At 24.9% G+C, this 21,388-nt stretch overlaps 1 protein-coding gene across 1 annotated transcript; it reads left to right on the plus strand.

Moving 5' to 3' along the window:
• Window positions 1–19,718: 19,718 nt before the first annotated feature.
• Window positions 19,719–21,075, plus strand: LOC122723070. The gene is made up of 3 exons (XM_043953819.1): window positions 19,719–19,968; window positions 20,047–20,235; window positions 20,690–21,075. The coding sequence occupies exons 1-3, from the start codon at window positions 19,719–19,721 to the stop codon at window positions 21,073–21,075; spliced, it is 825 nt and encodes a 274-aa protein (XP_043809754.1).
• Window positions 21,076–21,388: the final 313 nt, after the last annotated feature.

Genomic DNA, 21,388 nt, shown 5'->3' on the forward strand with positions numbered 1-21,388 from the left:
CTTTTCAGATTCTTTATAATAATTCTGTTTTAAAAAAAAATGGAAGGAATCAATAAAAAAAATTTAAAACTATATTTTTAAAAGAAAAAATAGTTTATCTAATGAAGGACTTTTAAGAGGAAAAAAATATTTAAAAATTAAATTAATATAATTTCATATGAAAAGTCATAAAAAAACATAAGAAGTTAAGAACGTAAAATAAAATGGACTTGGAAAACGAAAATAGAAGAGACAGAGATGGAAAGGAGTGCAATTTGGTGTGATATATGGACCACAGGCACTTCTATTTTGGAATTCCGGATTTGAAATGATTTACACTTTGTAAAATGACTTGATTTATCGACTACTTTTTATTTATTTTTTCTATTTATTTTTTTATTTTGATATTGTGCAAATTATCATTAGTCTTCAAGATTGAGTTTAGTAAGTTTTCGACTTCACATACAGTTTGCCGAATTATTTTGTGATCGGTGATTTTTTACATTTTATTATTTTAGTAGATTTATAGTTTTTTTTAACCCCTATTTTTAATTTTTCTTGCCGATTGTGGACTGCTTTTATTTTGCATGTTCTAGTCTTCTCTAATGAGGGATTTGCTTGATAAATTTAATTTACGTGATAATTTTTATATGACTTCAAAAAGGATTTGATTTTAGTAACATTGGACTCTTGAGACCGCGCTATCATATTCAACGATCTCTACTTCGGTATATCATTATTTAGCTGAGCTCTGAATACCTCCATTATCTGAATACCTCCCCTGTATAGTAGTGCTTACATGATCAATGCTCTTATTTTATTTCTGTTTATAAAACTTTAAAAATAATTAAATAACAATTTATTTTATGAATAAATTTAAAATATTATTTTAGGACCATGTTATTGCCAATATTTTTAATGATGTGTCATATTCCTCTTAAATTTTCTATCAAAGACAACTATATATCAAAAAATTTTTGAGAATTTTATTCTACTCAAACTTATTAACCGGGATATTTAAATTTTGCATAATAATTTCAATGAATCATTAATATTTAACAATTATAGTCAATGATAGATGAGTGATTTATTGTATTTTCTCAAAATTTTCAATTAAATTGATAATATTATTAAAATTTCAAGAATTTTATTCTATCTAAACGTATTGATTAGATCATCAAAATTTTCTTTTCAGATAACCATTCTAATAATTTATTAATTTTTTAAATTAATATCAATTATGGTCCTGTATGCATTCAAAATTTCCTAATTACCATTTTATGATTAAATTTTAATTGATACCACTATTTATTTGGCATTGATATTTACTTTTATTTAAAAAAAAATGCAACAATATATTAATGAAATATATTTTAAAATATTTTCTTATTAAAATTTAACATTTCCATTTAAAAAATAATTTACTTTTTGATAATATCATCAAAATTTCAAAAACAAAATCCTAATTACCATTCAATGGCCAAACTTCATAATCACTTTAATTTTAGTGGCCCACCCAATTCTCTATGCAAGTCTTAATCTAAAATGAGATTAATTATGTTCCATAATACATGGAATAACTATAAAATATATGAGTATAACAAAATATCTTAGATGGGTTACCAAATTACCTAAAAAAAATACAAGAAGTTGAGAATGCTAAAAAAAAAAAAATTATAATGGACTTAGATTAAGTCTTTACAATTTCCTTTCAATCCCTCTTTCACCATCATTTTCGTCGTCTCTTCATGTCTTTATCTCTCTAAATATTATAATTATAAATTATTTCATATATTATTATTAATACTTATTTCAGTAATTTAGATTTTATTTGTTTATAAAAAATAATTTATATTTAAAAAATATTAATCAAAAAATATTTTATAACAAAATAATTTATTTTTTATTAATAAATTTTAATTTAAAATATAAAATCTATTAATAATTTTATATATTGATATTTTAATTAAATTGATAATGTTATCAAATTTTAAAAAATTTTATTATATCCAAACGTAATGACTGAGATCATCAATATCATATTTTTGTGTATTGTTGAGCGAGAGCTCAGTTACATGACCAGTGATTGAGTTGCAAATGACACGCTCCCATTCACAACAATTGCTGATTGGATCATCAATCCATGAAGGAAGAAGATGGTCTGCGTCGAACCCATTTGATCCAACAAATGCCTTCGAAATCTAAGAGAGCCGATCTATCTTCTTCAAAGCAACCTTTGTTTCCATGAAATCTAAGAGAGCTAATATTATTTTTTTTTTCTTTTAACAAAAAGGCAACCTTTAAAATCTAGATCAATAAATAAATTAGTAAGACATTTAATTTTTTGATGTATAATTAATAAAACTATTAAATTTTAAAAAAATATCAAATAAATTTAAAAAAATAAATCAAATAAACCTTTAAAGCAAAACATTCTCTCTTTTCTATAATTTTTATTCACTTTTTCACATTTACTAAAAAATATAATTTTTTATTATCTTTTCAATTATACACTCTAAAATACATTAAATTTTATTAAATTTTATTTCACACATATTAAAAACTTATGTTTTGAAAATGCGATCCTACCATCCGTCACTCTTTTAACTTTTACTTTTTAGAATTTCCAGTTGAAAACCTATCAAATTCTAAAGATTACATTGCCAATTTCAATATTTTTAATAAAAATTTGAGAGGAAGTGTTTAGAACGGCCATCTTAGATATTTTCATTCTTAAATTTGAGTTAAAAATTATTAATTAATTTCCATCTCGAACTTAATTGAGCTAATGGTCTGATTTCAAACATAACCGTACTTAGACGGAAATATTTTCAATCCTAAATTTGAGTTAAAAATTATTAATCGATTTTCATCTCGAGCTTAATTGAGTTAATGATCTAATTTCAAACATAACCGTATCTTGAACGGAATTTGAAAACGCAAATAGAAGAAAACGAAATGAAAAGGAGTACAATTTGGTATAGTATGTGAGACCACAATCACTTTCACTTTGAAATTCCGGGTTTGGAATCATTTAGACTTTGTCATCAAATGACTTAATTCATTGATTTCTTTTTATTTATTTTTTATTTTGATATTGTGCAAATTATCGTTAGTCATTAGGCTTGTGTTTAATAGGGTTAAATCATTTACTTTTTTTAATTTATTTTTTTATTTTGATATTATGCAAATTATTATTAGTCATTAGGCTTAAATTTTGATAGAGTTTTTGACTTCGCCTACGGTTTACCAAGTTACTTTGTGGTTGGTGACTTTTTGTATTTTGTGGTTTTATTAGATTTATAGTTATTTTTTTAATCTCTACCTTTAATTTTTCTTGCGGATTGTAGGCGGCTTCTCCGGCGAGAGATTTGCTTGATAAACTTTGTTTGCTTGAGGGTTTCTATATGATTTCGAAAAGGGTTTGATTTCAATAACAGTGGACTCTCAAGACCGTGCTGTTACGTTCGGTGATCCCCGCTCCTGCATGTCATTGTTTAGTTGAGCTCTTAATGTCTCCCCTTTATAGTAGTGCTTGGATGATTAACGCTCTTGCATTAATTAAGATTACTATTTGCTTTGCATTGATATTTTACTTTTTCTTTTTTAAAAAATAAAATTTCCGTTTATAAAAATTTAAAGATAATTAAAAAAAATTTACTTTATGAATAAATTTACAATATTACTCTGAAAATCATATTATTACCAATATTTAATTTATTATTAACTGTATTTAAAATTTTATTGATTAAATTTTAAATTTTTATAAAATAATAAAATAATAATAAATTTATAATAATTCATAGCATAGCAAAATTTAAAATACGGTTAGTATTATGTGATCAATTTTTACTTTTTTAATAAATTATTAATATTATAATTAATTATTTATAAAAAATAATATAATTAATTTGTATTTAATTAATATGATTTTTATAAGTTTTAATGTTGAATAAATTAAAATTTTAATGCAGATTAATCACAATTAATATAAAATATAATTATATATTCAGCTATTTTAATTTATAACAAACTCTTTGTTTCATAATTTAGTGGATTACAATATTTTATTATGAATTTTCTATTTTAGTGATGTGTAATATTTCTCTTAAATTTTTTAATTTGAAAATTAATTTTATTGTATTTAAATTTATTGATTGGGATATTTAAATCTTTCTGTACAGACAATAATTTCAATGAGTCATTATCATATTTTCTCAAATTTTTTAATTAAATTGATAATATAATCAAATTTTTAAAAATTTTATCCTATCTTATCTAAACGTATTGACTAAGATTTTTTTTAAAAAAAGAAAATAAAATTCTTAATTACAGCCAAACTTCATTAATTTAAGTGGCCCACCCAATTTCATATGAGAAAATTCAGACAATCTTATATGCAAATCTTAATTTAAAATATATTTTTATTTATTAGTACTTTTAAAATTAGAATATATAAACTAAAAGTAAAATTTTTGTTTTATTTTTAAAATTTACAATAAATAAAATTAACTTTTTTAAAACATTAAATTCATCCATTTAAAAAAAATATTAAATTTATTAATGAAACATAATATCTCTCGGCAGAATCTTTGCAATAATATTTTTAAAAAAAAAATTTTAATTAATATCCAATGAAGGGACTTTTTCCCCAAATGACAGGACGTGAAAAATTCATTTCAGGGATCTTTGATTTAACGTCACAATCTACAATCTAATTTTCAATGCAATAATAGAGGCTTGCAAAGAATTATTATTCAATTTTTATAATATAAAAAAATTTACTAATTAATTTTTTTTAAAAAAAATATATTAAAATATTTTAAATATTTAAAAAAATTTATTAATTAATTTTTTTTATTAATTTTAACCGTTAAATATTTTATTAAATTATTCTTATAATTTTAAAAAATTTATTTATTAATCCTTTAAATTTTTAAGAAACGTATTAATTAGTTTCTTTATATTAAAAATACTTTAAATTTTTTTACAATATTTAATGATTAAAATCAATAGAAAAATTAATCAGTAGACTTTTTAAAATATCAAAAATTTTTATTTGTATTTTTTAAAATTGAGAGATAAATTAATAAATTTTCTTTTATCATAAAAATTAAATAATAATTTTTTCTTCATAAATAAAGTAACTGATTCTATTAAAAATTTATATTTTTATTTATTATTATTATTATTTTGAAATAGGGGGTTGGGGGAGTCGAACCTTAGACCTTTCAAGGCTACAGGATGTACTTTCCACCAGGCTAAGCCTCGGAGTGCATATTATTATTATTATTATTATTATTTATATATAATTAAAGTGGTGAAGTGATAAATGCAGCTACCGACTATATGAGAAGTGATAAATTTCTATTATTGGAAGTAAAATGGATTAAATTATAGATGGCTTATCAAATTAAATTAATATAATTTCGAATGAAAGATCATTAAAAAAAATATAAGAAGTTGAGAATGCTAAAAAAAAAACATAGTAGTGGACTTAGAATCTTATTAAGTTTTTATAAATTTATTTTTTAATATTTTTAAAATTATTGTTCGGAGAATGACTATTAACAAATATTATTATTAATACTTATTATTAATATTTATTCAGTGATTTAGATTTTATTTTTTATTTTTTATTTTTTTTATTTTTTATTTTTTAGTCTTTACAACGAAGAATTAAGTTGAGCTTTCTTTGAATATCATGTTTTTAAAATTCTGGTCCTAGAAAAGAACTTTCATGCTTGGGATGAGTGTGTTTTCATCAATTCATTTTAATTATTTTTTATAATATGTAATTTAATTAATAATGGAATTAATTTAATTTCTTTAATTAACATAGATACCTAAACTAAATATTATTTATATTTTTATCAATAATATTAAAGTATAATATTATTTTTTAATAATATATAATTATATTTTCATTTATATTATATTTTTTTTGAAAGTAAAATTACTGATTGTATTAATAAAATTTTATCAAACAAAGAGAGATATCATCCCAAATAAACAGACGATCATGCCTAATAGATTCTCCAGCCAAAGTATGAGTATTTAGAGTGGCATGACGACGAACTCATCTAACTGAAATATTAGTTCTAAAATCTAACAAAGATTTATAATCATTCAAAATCAAATCCAATTCAGAAATATCTAAATGTGTAGACTGAAGAGCTTGAACTATATGTAAACAGTCTGTAAGAATGCAGCCATTAAAAGGCAAAAATTTCGTCGCAAAGAGCAAACAGTGATGGAGAGCTAAAACTTCAACAATTACCGGCGTACCATTACCTTCCGAAAAACTAAAAACACCACATTTAAATATACCCTCAGAGTTTTCCATAACAAAACTGTAACCAATAAAATCTTGAACTTGAAACAAAAACCCATCAACTTGACAAAACCAACTGAAATTGTCCAAACTTGAAGATGACGCACGAATTTGGAGAGGAATGGCTTCAGGATCACGAGTAGGGTTGGAGGAATAAAACAAGTTTCTGCCATGATATAAAGTAGCAGTGATATTTCCATGCAAAGCACCAGCACGTTGAGCAGCTTCCCAATCTAAGATATGATGCAGGACATCTTCCACAAGGTGAGCTGCTGAATTTTGCACCTGGTTTTATAATAATGAGTTCCTTGCTGACCATAATCTCTATGCACAGACCATTACAAAAGTAAGTTTTTCGAACCTTGTCTTAGGACTTCAAAATTTGTAGTAAAAAATTAAAAAAATCATCATTAAGCTGCAAATCTCTCACTCTCCCTAACCTCCAAACTTCCTTGGACATAGGACAATGCAACAAATTATGATTGACACTTTTATTTTCATGGCATCAAAGACATCTAGCATCCACATCTACACCATTTTGCTTTAAGTTATCCTTTGTAGGCAATATATTTCTACAAGCTCTTCAACAGAAATCCTTCACTTTTGGAGGGATCCAAAACATTCCACAAACTAGTCCACAACTTACCCCCACATTAAAAGATGATCTTCCTAGCAAGTCCATACACACAAAGTATGCGAACTTCTCCATATATACATTTCTTTTATCAAAGTGCCACAAGAAGGAATCTTCCTTATTGGTAATATTAATAAGAATACTAATAATAGCTCTGATATCTATTGAAGAAAAAACCTCCATTAAAAGAGCAATATTCTAAACCCTTCCATTACCTTTAAAAAGATCACAAACACGCAAATGTGGTTCAATAAAATCGGGGCCATCATCCACAAAAAAGGTATCCTTCTTAGGAATCCAGGGAGCTGAAGCCACTAAAATCTTCTCTCCATTACCCACCCTCCACCTTGTACCCCTTCGAATCAACTCCCTTGATGCCATCACACTTTTCCAAACAAAGCTAGCACCATTACTTATATTGGTGGAAAATAAATCACCATTTGGGAAGTACTTTGCTTTAAACACTCTATAATAAAGAGTATTAGGATTTGTTAAGAACTTCCACAGTTGTTTGCCAAGTAAAGACAAATTAAAACTTCTAAAGTCCCGAAACCTCATACCCCCTCCTTCTTTCTACTACACATCTTCTCCCACGCTAGCCAATTAATACCCCTCCGCCCTTCTCTTTTACCCCCCACCAAAAGCTATTGACCATTCTATTCAATTCATTCAAAATAGTAATGTGAATCAAAAAAATATTCATGCAATATGCAGGTATAGCCTGCAACACAAATTTTATGAGAACCTCCCTGCCTGCTCTAGATAGGAATCTACTGCTTCATGAATTAATCCTCTTCCACATTCTTTCTTTCAGAAAATCAAAATTGCTTTTTTGGTCCTCCCAATAAGAGAATGTAACATCAGATAGACATTATGACTCAATGGTGAAAGAACATTCAGAATATTACTGATATTAGTCTTACAGAGGAGACCACATTGAGACTGAAGAAAATGTCAGATTTGTTGAAATTCACCACTTGTCCAGAAGTAGCCGCATAGGTATTGAGAATAGATTTAATACTATCTGCTTCCTCCAGTCTAGCATTAAAAAATAGCAGAGAATCATCTGTAAAAAATAAATGTGAGGTCTTTAGGCATCTAGCACCTGCCCTACAGCCCTGCAACCAGCCCCTAGATTCAGTATCTTTAAGTAGTAATGATAAACCTTCCGCACACACCAAATGGAGATACGGAAAAATAGAATCCCTGTCGAAAACCTCTACTAGACACAATAGGACCAATCCAATCACCACCAAAATATAAAAATTTATATTATAATTTTATAAATTAATATTTTATAAATTATATATTATATATAGGATTACATTAAGCAATTAAATTGAATATTTCAAGTTGATTTTCAAGATGTGCATTTACAGATAAAAGAAAATCTGTTATCGTAAGGCGTTGGTAATTAGTCAATTGATAAAAAAATCAATTAATAAAAAAAATAATTTTTATATTGTCATCATTTACAATGAGTATATATGATAGTCTACATATTTTAATTAGGATTACTATTTACTTTGCATTGATATTTTACTTTATATTTAAAAATATTTCATATTAAAATTTAACATTTTCATTTATAAAAATTTAAAATTTTATATATTATATATATAGGATTACTAACTGCATTTAAAATTTTACTAATTGAATTTTAAATTTTTATAAAATGATAAAACTATATTCATATAATTTTGTCAATTTATAATAATTCATTTAAAATATAGTTAGTAATATGTGATAATTTTTAACTTTTTAATAAATTATCAATAATATAATTAATTATTTATAAAAAAATAATATGATTAATTATTATAAGTTTTTTTGTTGGCTGAGATATTTAAGTCTTTCTGTATAAACAATAATTTCAATGAATCATTAATGTTTAACAGATAAGTGATTTATTGTATTTTCTAAAATTTTTTAATTAAATTGATAATATTTTCAAAATTTTAAGAATTTTATTCTATCTAAACATATTTATTGGAATTCTTTTAAAAAAGAAAAAAAAAATTCCTAATTACCATTCAATGGCCAGACTTCATAATCAATTTAATTTAAGTTTCCCACCCAATTCCATATGAGAAAATTCAAACCATCTTTGTATGCAAGTCTTAATCTAAATGAGAATTATAAAATAGTACTTTTAAAATTAGAATTATAAAATAGAAAAACAAAAGTAAAATTTAATTCTATGCTTAGCTTTTTTTTTTTTAAAATTTACAATAAATAAAATTAACTTTTTAAAAAAATTAAACTTATTAATAGATAATTAATACCTCTTTACAATAATAATTTTAAAATTTTTTTGAATCAATATATTTTTTAAGAAAAAAAAATAGTTTATCCAATGAAAGGAAAGAAATGATAGCGTTAAGGGATCTTTGGTTTAATGTGCCCAAGTCACAATCTAATTTCCAATGCAATAGTAGGGGCTTCATTAATAAAAAGGAAAATTACTATTCAATGATATTAAAAAAATTTTTAATTTTAAAAAATATATAATTATTTCTAACATTTTAAAAAATTTATTAGTTAGTTTCTCTGTTAATTTCAGTGGTTAAAATGTTAAAAACGTTTTAATATATTTTTCAAAACTAGAAAATCAACTAATTAATAAATTTTCTCATACTAAAGATTAAATAATATTTTTTTCTTTAGTAAAATAAAATATTTTATTTTACCAAATTACCTAGAAATTTGGTAATATAATTTCGAATGAAAGATCATTGAGAAAGAAAAAATACAAAAAGTTAAGAACGCTAAACAAGGAAAAATGATAGCATGAAAAATGATAGCAGTGGACTTAGAATTTTATTAAGTTTTTATAAACTTATTTTTTCCGATTGTGATGTTTTTAAAATTGTGGTATGGAGAATGACTATTAACGTATATAATAATCTACATAATTCTTTTTCTTTGTATTTCTCTCTCCATTATTTTCATTCGTCTCTCCATGTCTTTATCTCTCTCCAAATATTATAATTATAAATTATTTCATATATTATTATTAATACTTATTTCAATGATTTAGTTTTTATTTATTTGTGAAAAATAATTTATATTTAAAAATATCAATCAAATAAAATATTTTATAATAAAATATTTTATTTTTATTGTTTAATTTTGATTTAAATATTAAAATATATTAATATTTTAATAAAATTTTAAAATACAGAAAATAATATATTTTTATTTTGATAAAAAAATATTTTTAGTTAATTTTTTTATTGACTTAAAAGTTAAAAATGTAAAATATTTTTTTGAAAAAGGATTGTGGAAAACTAAGATCGCTTGAGTAAAAAGTAAATTAATATAATTTTTTATGATTGAAGTAATTAAAAAAATACAATAAAAATCATGACAGTGAGACTTGGATTTTTTTATTTTTGAGTCTTTGGAACGAAAAATTAAGTTAAGCTTTCTTTGAGCACCGTGTTTTTAAAATTCTGGTCCTAGAAGAGAACTTTCATGCTTCGGATGAGTGAGTGTTTTCATCAATTCATTTTAACTATTTTTGATAATATGTTTTTTTAATTAATAATTGATTTTGGTTTGTTTTCATTGTTTTGAGTAACCTTTGGTATCTTTTTTATAGCTGGTTTTTAGGAGGTTTTGTTGCATCTTTGGTGATGCGTATTGGTTTCCTGAAGTAACTAGTGCTGCTGGTTTAATTTCTTAGCGTTTTTTGTTTATTGCATCGAGGTTTTCCAGATTTTTTCACTTAGCATGTTGGGGCTAAGTTTGGATCTTAGTGGTCCGGGACGTGCTAAGTTTTTCCTGGATTTTTAATAAAATTTTCTTTATGAAAAGGTTTCACAATAATTATGTATTATATTTATCTAAATTTCTTGCCTTTTTTTGGAGCGCAGTCTTAGTTGGTGGCATTCATAATGGTTTGTAGGCGGACTTGTTAGGATCCCCAGTTGTGAGACCTGCTGATATAGAGACAACAGCTCTTGGAGCGGCCTATGCTGCTGGCTTGGCTGTGGGGATTTGGAATAGTACCAGCCAAATAATTTCCTTTCAACAAAAAAACTTATAAATTGGGAAGTGAAGTTATTGAATCAAGAATTTTACCGGACAGATTATTGTCTCTAATGTCCAATGTTGTTAGTACTGAAGAGTTGACTATAGATTTTGGTACAAACCCTATGTATTTTGTATTTTGTAGTTTCAGGTAGGTAGGTATTAATCTTGTCAAATAGTTGTAAAATAGTCTATAAGACTGGGTGAGAGAGTAATAAGCAAGTTCCAGTTCAAGTCTAGATGCTCTAACTTGTTCATTATTCTTTTAATTAGACTATTCATAATTAAAAATTCTAATATAAATTAAATCACAATCAATTTTGCATATCCGATTTAAAATTAATTTGGTAATTAATACTCAAAATTATTATAAATACAATAATCGTAAATTCACATTACCGGTTCAAGCACTATTAGCTCCAGATGATCTAAGAACTAATTACATTAATTAATGATATGAAAATTAGACAAATAATTTCACTAAATTATTATACAAAAAGTAATAACACGAAAATAGATACTGTCTAGTATGATAGATCGATCTCTGTTGCCAATAAGGATTGACATATAAAATGGTAATGGCAGACAAAAAAACATTATAAAAGTTATTGAAAAACTTGCAAGGAAAATCTTGCGATCAATTTCATACCATTTCCCACTTGCTTCTTGTAATGACTTTGGTGACTCCATTTGTGATTGAGATAGTTCATCATTATCATCATGGCATTTTCTTCTCACTTGAGTTCCACAAAGAAATGGATTCCCTTCATAACTTTTACTATCAAATGTACTGAACTGTCATTTTATATCTAGAATTCTATCTGATAAATTATTGTGGGCCACACTAAATACCTCTAGAAAGTTTAGATCAATCAACTCTATAGGAATTTGTCCGCTTAAAATGTTGTAAGAGAGATCCAAACTTTCTATTTGAGATAAATTTGAAAAAGATCTTGGGATAGATCCTGTCAGTTGGTTGTGTGATAGGTTTAATGCATGAATATGAGATAGCGCTCCAAGTTCATATGGAATTTCACCCGTTAGGTTATTATCTGACAAATCTAATCCAGACACGTAGTTAAGAGCCTTATTCTTATATGTATGGGCTCTATATTTTGTAACAAACTCACTTTCTTCATCAACCTCAGCATCAAAAGAAGCTGTGTTATCTAAGAGAATATCGCTGCTGCCCCAATATCCTATCCCCCCATTCAACAAGTTTGTCACTGAATGGACCATAGAGAGGTCCTTCTCCTTCCCTAAGCAGTGGGGTATAGACCCAGAAAAGGAGTTCCTTAAGAGATCCAATAAGCTAACAATATTTAGCTGACACAGCCAATTTGGAATGAAACCACTGAAATGATTTCCTCGTAATAAAAGAACTCGTAAACCACTTAAATTCTCAGCAGATTTATTAAGAATGGTGCCCGACAACTCATTGTCGCTTAAGTCTAATGAGTTCAGTGTTGAGATATTAAGCAAAGTTTCAGGTATTGAACCACTGAATCTATTACCTTGCAAATTTATTTGTTGCAAAGAATTTCCATTGAAGCAAGAAGGTAACAACCCAGAAAGAGAATTATAAGAAAAGTCTAGATACTTTATTCCTGTTGAAAGAAGTTGGCATGAAATCTACCTTGAAAAAGATTATCGCGCAAGTTGAGATATTCCAATCCTGTGATGTTACCCATCTAGTGTGGAATCTCACCGTGTAATTGATTGTTGCTCAAATGTAGCACTTCTGGGCCATAGCTTTGATGACTAAAATTGGTGAGTAAACTTGATAGGGTTCCTTCGAATTGGTTGTCATTCAATTGCAAATCAGCAATTCGAGTCAAGTTAAACAATGCTATCTAACCATGAAAATTATTATGAGATAACCTCAGAAATCTCAAGGAAATGCAATTTGAAAGCAGTTTCTCTGGAACTTTCCCTGAAAAGTTGTTATGAGACAAATCTAAAGCGATCAATTTACAGTCATCAGAAAAAAGAAGATCACCTTCAAAATAGTTTCTAGCTAAATTAAGATATGTCATGCTCGAAAGCATCTTTGCCCCAATTTCAAGTTGGCCATTGAAAGAATTATTCATGAGATTTAGGATCTCAAGTCCTCCATTGTTATGAAGTAACCAATAAGGAAATCTTCCTTTTAGTTTGTTGTGAGAAAGGTCAAGTACTTCCAATTTGAATTGGTGAAACAGAAACTCAGGAATACTTTCGAGGCCACAATCTTGCATTATAAGAGTCCTTAACTGAATGGAATCCAACCATTCTCAAGGCTGGAATAATTAAAAGAGAATACGCTCTCGAGATGATTATGGCTAAGATCAACGTATTGGACCTTAGGTGGCCAAAATGAAGGAAGATACCCTGTTAGTTAGTTCCAGACAGATCTAGGATTGTGAGAGATGTCAAATTGCCAAGGCATCGAGGAAGAGTGCCTCCAAATTCATTATAGGTGAGATCTAAATGTTGAAGATCTTTTAAACTACACAAACCTATATTATAACAAATAAAAGAATTATTAACATTAATATCTTCTGTTTGCAAATGATTATCACAAATATAATGCTTTCAAAGAAAGTGGAGCCCACATATCTTTCAGAATACATCCAGTGAAAGCATTACCCTCCAAATTCAAAATCTCTAACATTTTGAAAGTCGAAAATTCTGTATAACGAAAGAAATTAAATTCACGAATTTACAATAATAAAATTAATGATTCTAAATAAAATAATTGATATATATATTGATTTTTGTAATAAATTAAAAATAAATGGCAACGTTATATGTAAAATAAATTAAAATTAATCCAAATAAGAAAAGGTTTATATTATTAATACTACGTTATTATTTTGTTTATTCTAATATTTGATTTCACTTATATATTATTTTCATAACTATTACAAGATTAAAATTATATTATTTTAGAGGAATTAAATTGCAATATTAATTTTTATTGCAGCACTAGACTGATTTAATTCATTGCTGGTATAAATTATATAACATTTTGAACATTAAAAAATTGTCAAAAAGTTATTTAAATTTGATAAACTTAAAGCATTATTTTTAGATTTTTAAACTTTTTATAATTGCTATTTAAGAACTTAAATTTTAAGAAATAGGTAAAACAATAAAAAAAACTAACATCATTAAATCTCTATTAAATAAATGTTGGATATTAAACTGTAGGTTAACAAATTCTTGGTGGTTATTTAGAGCCTTGAACAAATAAATTTTAATAATCAAGTTTTAAAATAAATATGGTACCTTACACTGTTAATAAATGAATAAAACAATAATAAAATATTACTAAAAAATTTATGAATATTTAATCCTAATTATAAAAATAATTTAAAATGTTTGGAATTTTTAGTATTCTAATAACTAAAAGTTTAAATTTAAAGTGATTAGCTAAATTTGTAAAAGTTATTAAATAATATGACTGTATATTTTATTATTATTATTTTTATATATTTATAATAGCCTTTCAGTTATTTTGCAGGTAAACACTTATTCATTTTAAAAACAATTTAATAAAATTGTGATTTATATTTTATCTATCTTAATTTTTTATTTAAATTAATATAAAATTTATGATATACATAATTTATATAATAAATTTTAATAAATAATATTACTTGAAATGAAGACAAATTTTTAGTTTATATATCATTTTTTAAAATCATATGTAAAAATATTTGAGAAACTCATTTATTTTTCATAAAAATAATCAATTTTATAAATGCAAAGATAAATTACATAAAGAAATTTAAAGTTTACCTTTAAATGATAGGGTACTATTAAAACTGTTATAACTTATATCCAAGATGATAATATGTTTTTATTGAATCTATTCATACTAATGTCTAACTTTTTTAATTTTTCAAAATCCGTAAACCATTCATGAGTAATGAGAAAAAAACATAGTCAACTTGTTTTCTCAAAATTACAATTTAATCCAATAATTTTAGTTTTCATAATTTACTAAATTGTCGGAAACTAAAATTTTATACTAACAGTATTAATTTGAAATGTTAATATTAATTTCTATTACTATATATTTTATTTAAAAAATCTCAAAATTTAAACATTAATTTTGTGAATTATATAACAATTTATAAAAATTATTAGTTTATAAATGCAAAGACAAATTACACAGGAATTTGAAGATTACTTTAAAACGATACTTAATTTTAAACAAATAGCAAAAAGTATAAATTTAATTTCAAATGAATTTATAATATAAATATATAAAATTTTATATAAATGTTGAATCCAAAAAATTCAATTTAAATAATTATTTTTCTATATTTTTATATATATAAAGGGTATGGTTGAGTGGATTTAACTAACTAAAGAGTCAAAGAACTACTATTATTTTATTTTTGAAAATATATTTCAAATTTTATATATTTTTTAATTATGTGTATTTTTTTAATTCACATAACAAATAACAAATATTCATCGATTTTAATATTCTTAATTTAACCTGCTTTATATATTTATATGAATTGGAAATTTTAATGTATAGATTAATAGCGATGATGAACAATGTTAAAAAAATAATGTCACCGAAGATTGTATTTCTCAATTATATAAAAAAAATTACTTTTTTTAGTATAAACTTTTGTTATTTTGTAGCTAAACTCTTATTTCATTTAAAATATTTTAATAAAATTATGATTTACATTTTATTTATCTTAAAATTTGATTTCAATTATATTATTTTAACGCAAAATATGAATTTATGTATATCCATAATATATATAAAATGAAGAGAAATATTTTAGTTTATACATATTTTGTAAAATTATATATAAAAACATTAGAGAAATTTTTTTTTTTAAAGAAATCAATTTATAAATACAAAGATAAGAGATTTAAACTTTACCTTTAAATGATAGGGTACCGTTGAAACTGTTATCACTTATATCCAAGAATGTTAAATTCTTAAAGTTCTTTAATTCTGCAGAAATAGCCAGATAAAAAACAGAATGTTGTAATAGAATGAATGTAAGAAAAATAAATTTTAGATTAATCAAACATACCTTGGATAGGGAATGAACTATCCCTTGAATCAAACGAGCTATTAAGAATTAATGTGTTGTGTGATGTAAGAGCTCCCAATGATGATAATATGCTTTTATTGAATCTATTCCCACTAATATCTAACTTTTTCAATCTTTCAAAACCTATAAAATATTTCTCATTTAAGTAAGGATAATGAAAAAAAAGTCAAATTTTTTATTAAAATTATAATTTAATCTAATAATTTTGATTATCATACATATATATATTTTTTTATTTATATACAGTAATTTTTTATATTATTTTCGATGATATATAATTTTATTGAAAACTTTTCGATTAAAAAATATTTTATAAAATTACGATTAAAGTTAGTGTGATGACCACTTTATTCAAATTTATTATTAACTGTAATTTAAATGATAAAAAATAATTTTAATTATCTCTCAAATTTTATTTTATCAATAAAATGGCATTTTAATTAGAGTTTTTATTTAATTTAAAACTAAAATATATATTATGCGTAGAGTATAATAAATATAAAGTTTTTATTATTTTCCAATATGAGTTATACATTAAATTTGTAAAAATAATTCTATTAAAATATTTATATATATAATTTATTCATTAAATATGTCTTAATGTAATAAAGAAATAAATAAAATGAGGTGAATTGAATAATTCATCTTAAATTTTTATACTTTAAATGAAAAAATTAGCCTACTTTACCAAACTTATTTATACAAATAAATAAAAAAATATCAAATTGTATAAAATAAATACTTTCTCTTTTTCATAATTTTTATTTATTTTTTATTTCTTGTTGTCCTAAAATTATTATTTATTTTTTTCCACTATAATAATATATAAATTAACTATTATAATTTTATTTTATTTTATTTTATTTAAAAAAAATCTCAAAATATCTTTTAATATTTAATAAAATTTAATATATTTAAGGATGTATAATTAAAAAGTTTATAAAAACATCTTTTCAATGTTTTATTAAATATATATATCAAATATACCTTGATTAGGTGATATATTAAATTTGAGTGTGAAGAAAAAAAATTCCAATAATCAAATATACCTTGATTAGGAAATCGACCTTCCATGTAATTGTAAGTGAGAATCAAAGTGTTGAGTGATGGAAGAGCAGCCAATGATAATAAGATACTATTATTGAAACTATTCTCACTAAGATCCAAATCCTCTAATCTTTGAAACCCTGTATACCATAGGACTTGTATGTTATTTCATAACGCAATTAATTAATTAATTAATCACTTTCACATAATTAAGTTAAAAAAAATATATGTATATAAATAAATAATAATAAATAAATAAATATGTATATAAATAAATAATAATAATAAATAATCTTAATTATCTCTCAAATTTTATTTTATTAATAAAAGAGCCTTTTAATTAAAATTTTTAATTAATTTAAAAATATAATATATATTAGTCCAGAGTATACTAAATATAATATTTTTATTATTTTTCGATATGAGTTACACATTTAATTTGTAAGAATAATTTTATTAAAATATTTTTATATATAATTCATTTATTAAATATGTCTTAATGTAATAAGACATAGGTAAAATAGGTGAATTGAGTAATTTATCTTAAATTTTTATAAAGAATAAATAAAAAAAATATCAAATTGTATAATAAATATTATACTTTATATATTAAGCAAATTATAATTAAGTATCTACTTTATATATTCTTATGTTTCTTAATTATATATTCTTATGTTTCTTAATTATATATTCTTATGTTTCTTAATTATATATATTCAATTATAATAAATATTATACTTATATATTGTATTATTTTGACATATTTATAATTATCTTTCAGTTATTTTTAATTTTTATTTTTTTAGTTATTATGATTTTGCAGAACTATTAAAAACATTTACAACTCCACTTATTTTTTAGAAAAAATAATTACATTACAAATGAAAAGACAATTAGTAATATAATTAAGTATTTATCGATTTTAATATTCTTAATTTAACTTGCTTTATATATGTATATAAATCAAAAATTTTAAAATAACGATGATGAATAATTTATAAAAAAATAATATGGCTCGAGATTATATTTCTCAATTATAAAAAAAAATAGTTAGTTATTTCACTTATTCACGTTAAAAACATTTTAATAAAATTATGATTTATATTTTATTTATTTTAAAATTTAATTTCAGTTATATTATTTTAATGTAAAACATGAATTTATGTATATATATAATATATATAATAAAATTTAAAATTTAATTTCAACTGTATTATTTTAACACAAAATATGAATTTATGTATATATATATAATATATGTAATAAAATCTTAAAAATAATAAAGAGAAATATTTTAGTTTATACATAATTTTATAAAATCATACATAAAAATATTTGAGAAATCTATTTATTATTTTAAAAAAAATCAATTTATAAATATAAAAATAAAGAATTTAAAATTTACCTTTAAATGATAGGGTGTCGTTGAAATGGTTACCACTTATATCCAAAAATGTTAAATTCTTCAATTTCTTTAATTCTGCAGAAGTAGAAGGACAAAATTGTCTAGGACAACAAAATGTTGTGGTAGAATGAATGTAAGGAAAACAAATCTAAAATTAATCAAACATACCTTGGATAGGGAATGAATCTCTCATATTATACATGTCTCTAAGAATTAAAGTGTTGAGTGATGTAAGAACTCCCAATGATATGAAAAATTGTCTATCCGCATGAATCATGTGAACTGGCGGATTAATCGAAATTATACTGGTCACTTTTAATAAAAATAATTGTCGGTTAGAAAGAAGTATATATAAACCCTATATCAAAGCTATCCATTCCTATCACTTTGACGTATAATTTTAATTTTCACTCCAAATCACTTAAATTTTATACATTTTCAGTTATGTTATTTAACTCTAATTTCTTTATTAAAATTACTCAAACTTTCATTTTTACTTTTTTTTATCTATTGTTTCAGGTTTTCATATTAATATATATAAATAATTTTTTTTCCTTTTTATCATCCATTTTATAATTATGTTCACTATATTGGGTCTGACTATTTCAAAATTATTAGTGTTTTTGCTAATAAACTCCTAGTAATTAGAATTAGTCTGTAATAAACACCACTGAGTTGTAAGTGGTTGTTACTAGTAATCTTATCATATAAAAGCTATAAAAGTCTGATGTTGCTTAATAAATAAAAGATTTTCTTTTAGACCTCTATGTGTATAATTAAGAACTTTTCAAATTTGGTATCAGACTCACAAAGAGGTCTGTAATGCTCAAACACTGCGAGTGTAGGTGAGTGTGTGACAATGATTGAAACTAACAGCTTCGCACAAGCATGCATTCCCAAGTTTAACGGGAATTATGATCATTGGAGTTTGATCATGGAAAATCTCCTTAGATCAAAGGAGTACTGGAGTGTCGTCCAAAAAGGTTATACAAAATCAGCTGATGAAGAAGCACTGACACCAGTTCAGAAGAAGACCTTAGAAGAAACAAGGTTAAAGGATTTGAAGGCCAAGAATTCAATTGTGGGACTCAATGAAGGTTAAGTATCAAGGGAATGCTAATGTGCAGCGTGCTCAACTTCAAACTCTTCGTAGAGACTTTGAGCTACCGGAGATGACCGGGAGAGACAATCAATGATTACTTCGGGAGAGTGATGGTGGTGTCCAATAACATGAGAAACTGTGGTGAAGACATACCAAATGTCAAAATTGTTGAGAAGATTCTACGTACTCTCGCCGAGAAATTCAATTACATTGTATGCTCAATTGAGGAGTCAAAGGACATTGATAGTCTCTCAGTTGATGCTTTACAAAGCTCGTTATTGGTTCATGAGCAGAAGTTTAGAAAGAATGGTGGAGAGGAGCAAGCACTAAAGGTTAGTTATGATGAAAAAGGAAGCAGAGGTAGAGGAGCTACAATTAGAGGCTGAGGGAGACAAATTAACAAGTACACCGTGGAATGTTATAAATGCCATCAACTAGGGCATTTTCAATACAAATGTTCTAGCAGGGACAAGAAAGCCAACTATGTTGAGGTTGATGAGGATGAAAAGATGCTCCTGATGGATTTTGTGGAAACTAACAACACAAAAAGGGAAGAGATGTGGTACTTAGATTCCGAATGTAGCAATCGCATGTGTGGGAAGATGCAGTACTTCTTAGATTTTGATGGTACATACCGACATTCTTGAAGCTGGGTAATAATACAAGAATGGAAGTGATAGGAAAAGGAAACATACGACTGAAAATCAAGGGCACAACTTAGGTGATGATGGATGTTTATTATTTGTCGGATTTGAAAAATAATTTGCTCAGTATAGGCCAACTTCAAGAAAGAGGATTAGCCATTCTTATAAAGCATGGAGCATGCAGGCCTTATCAGCCAAGAAGGGGTTTGATTATCGAGACATGGATGATGACGAATAGGATGTTTGCATTGTCAGCTAATGTGATACCAAAAAACTCTATTTGCTTATAAACAATGATGGAAGATGAATCACAGCTGTGGCATCGGAGATATGGATATCTGAGCTATAAGGGGCTACCAATATTAAATATAGAGGTATGGTAAACGGTGTTCCACCTCTAAAAGCTACAACTAAATCATGTATTGTTTGCTTGGTAGGGAAACAACACAAAGAGGCAATTGTAAAAAAAAGTCAATGGCATGCTTCCAAGAAATTGCAACTTGTACATGCTGATATCTGCGACCCAATCACACCATCCTCTAATAGTGATAGAAGGTACATTTTAACATTCATTGATGATTATAGTAGAAAGTTGTGGATATATTTTCTGAATGAAAAGTCTGAGGCATTCACAACATTCAAACATTATAAGAGTCCTATTAAAAAGGAGTTTGGAGTACCTATATATTGTTTACGCACTGACAGAGAAGGAGAGTTCACCTCCAATGAGTTCAATACTTTTTGTAAAGATAATGGTATAAGCAGACAACTCACAGCAGCTTACACTCCACAACAGAATGGGATAGCCAAACGTAAGAATTGAACTATTATGAATATGGTTCGTTGTATGCTATCTGACAAAGAGGTACCAAAGAGATTCTAGCCAGAGGCTGCGAGATGGACAACACATGTTCTCAATAAGTCCGACGTCGATTTTGAAAAAGAAAACACTGGAGGAATTGTGGAGCGAAGTTAAACCTAACATGGATTACTTTAGAGTTTTTGGATGCTTAGCTCATGTTCACGTGCCAAACTAGAAAAGAAAGAAGTTGGATGATAAAAGCTTCCCTTGTGTGTTATTGGGAGTCAGCGGTGAGTTGAAAGCATATCAGTTGTTTGACCCAACAACCAATAAA

Source organism: Manihot esculenta, chromosome 2 (assembly GCF_001659605.2).
Source record: "Manihot esculenta cultivar AM560-2 chromosome 2, M.esculenta_v8, whole genome shotgun sequence".
Taxonomy (NCBI): domain Eukaryota; kingdom Viridiplantae; phylum Streptophyta; class Magnoliopsida; order Malpighiales; family Euphorbiaceae; genus Manihot; species Manihot esculenta.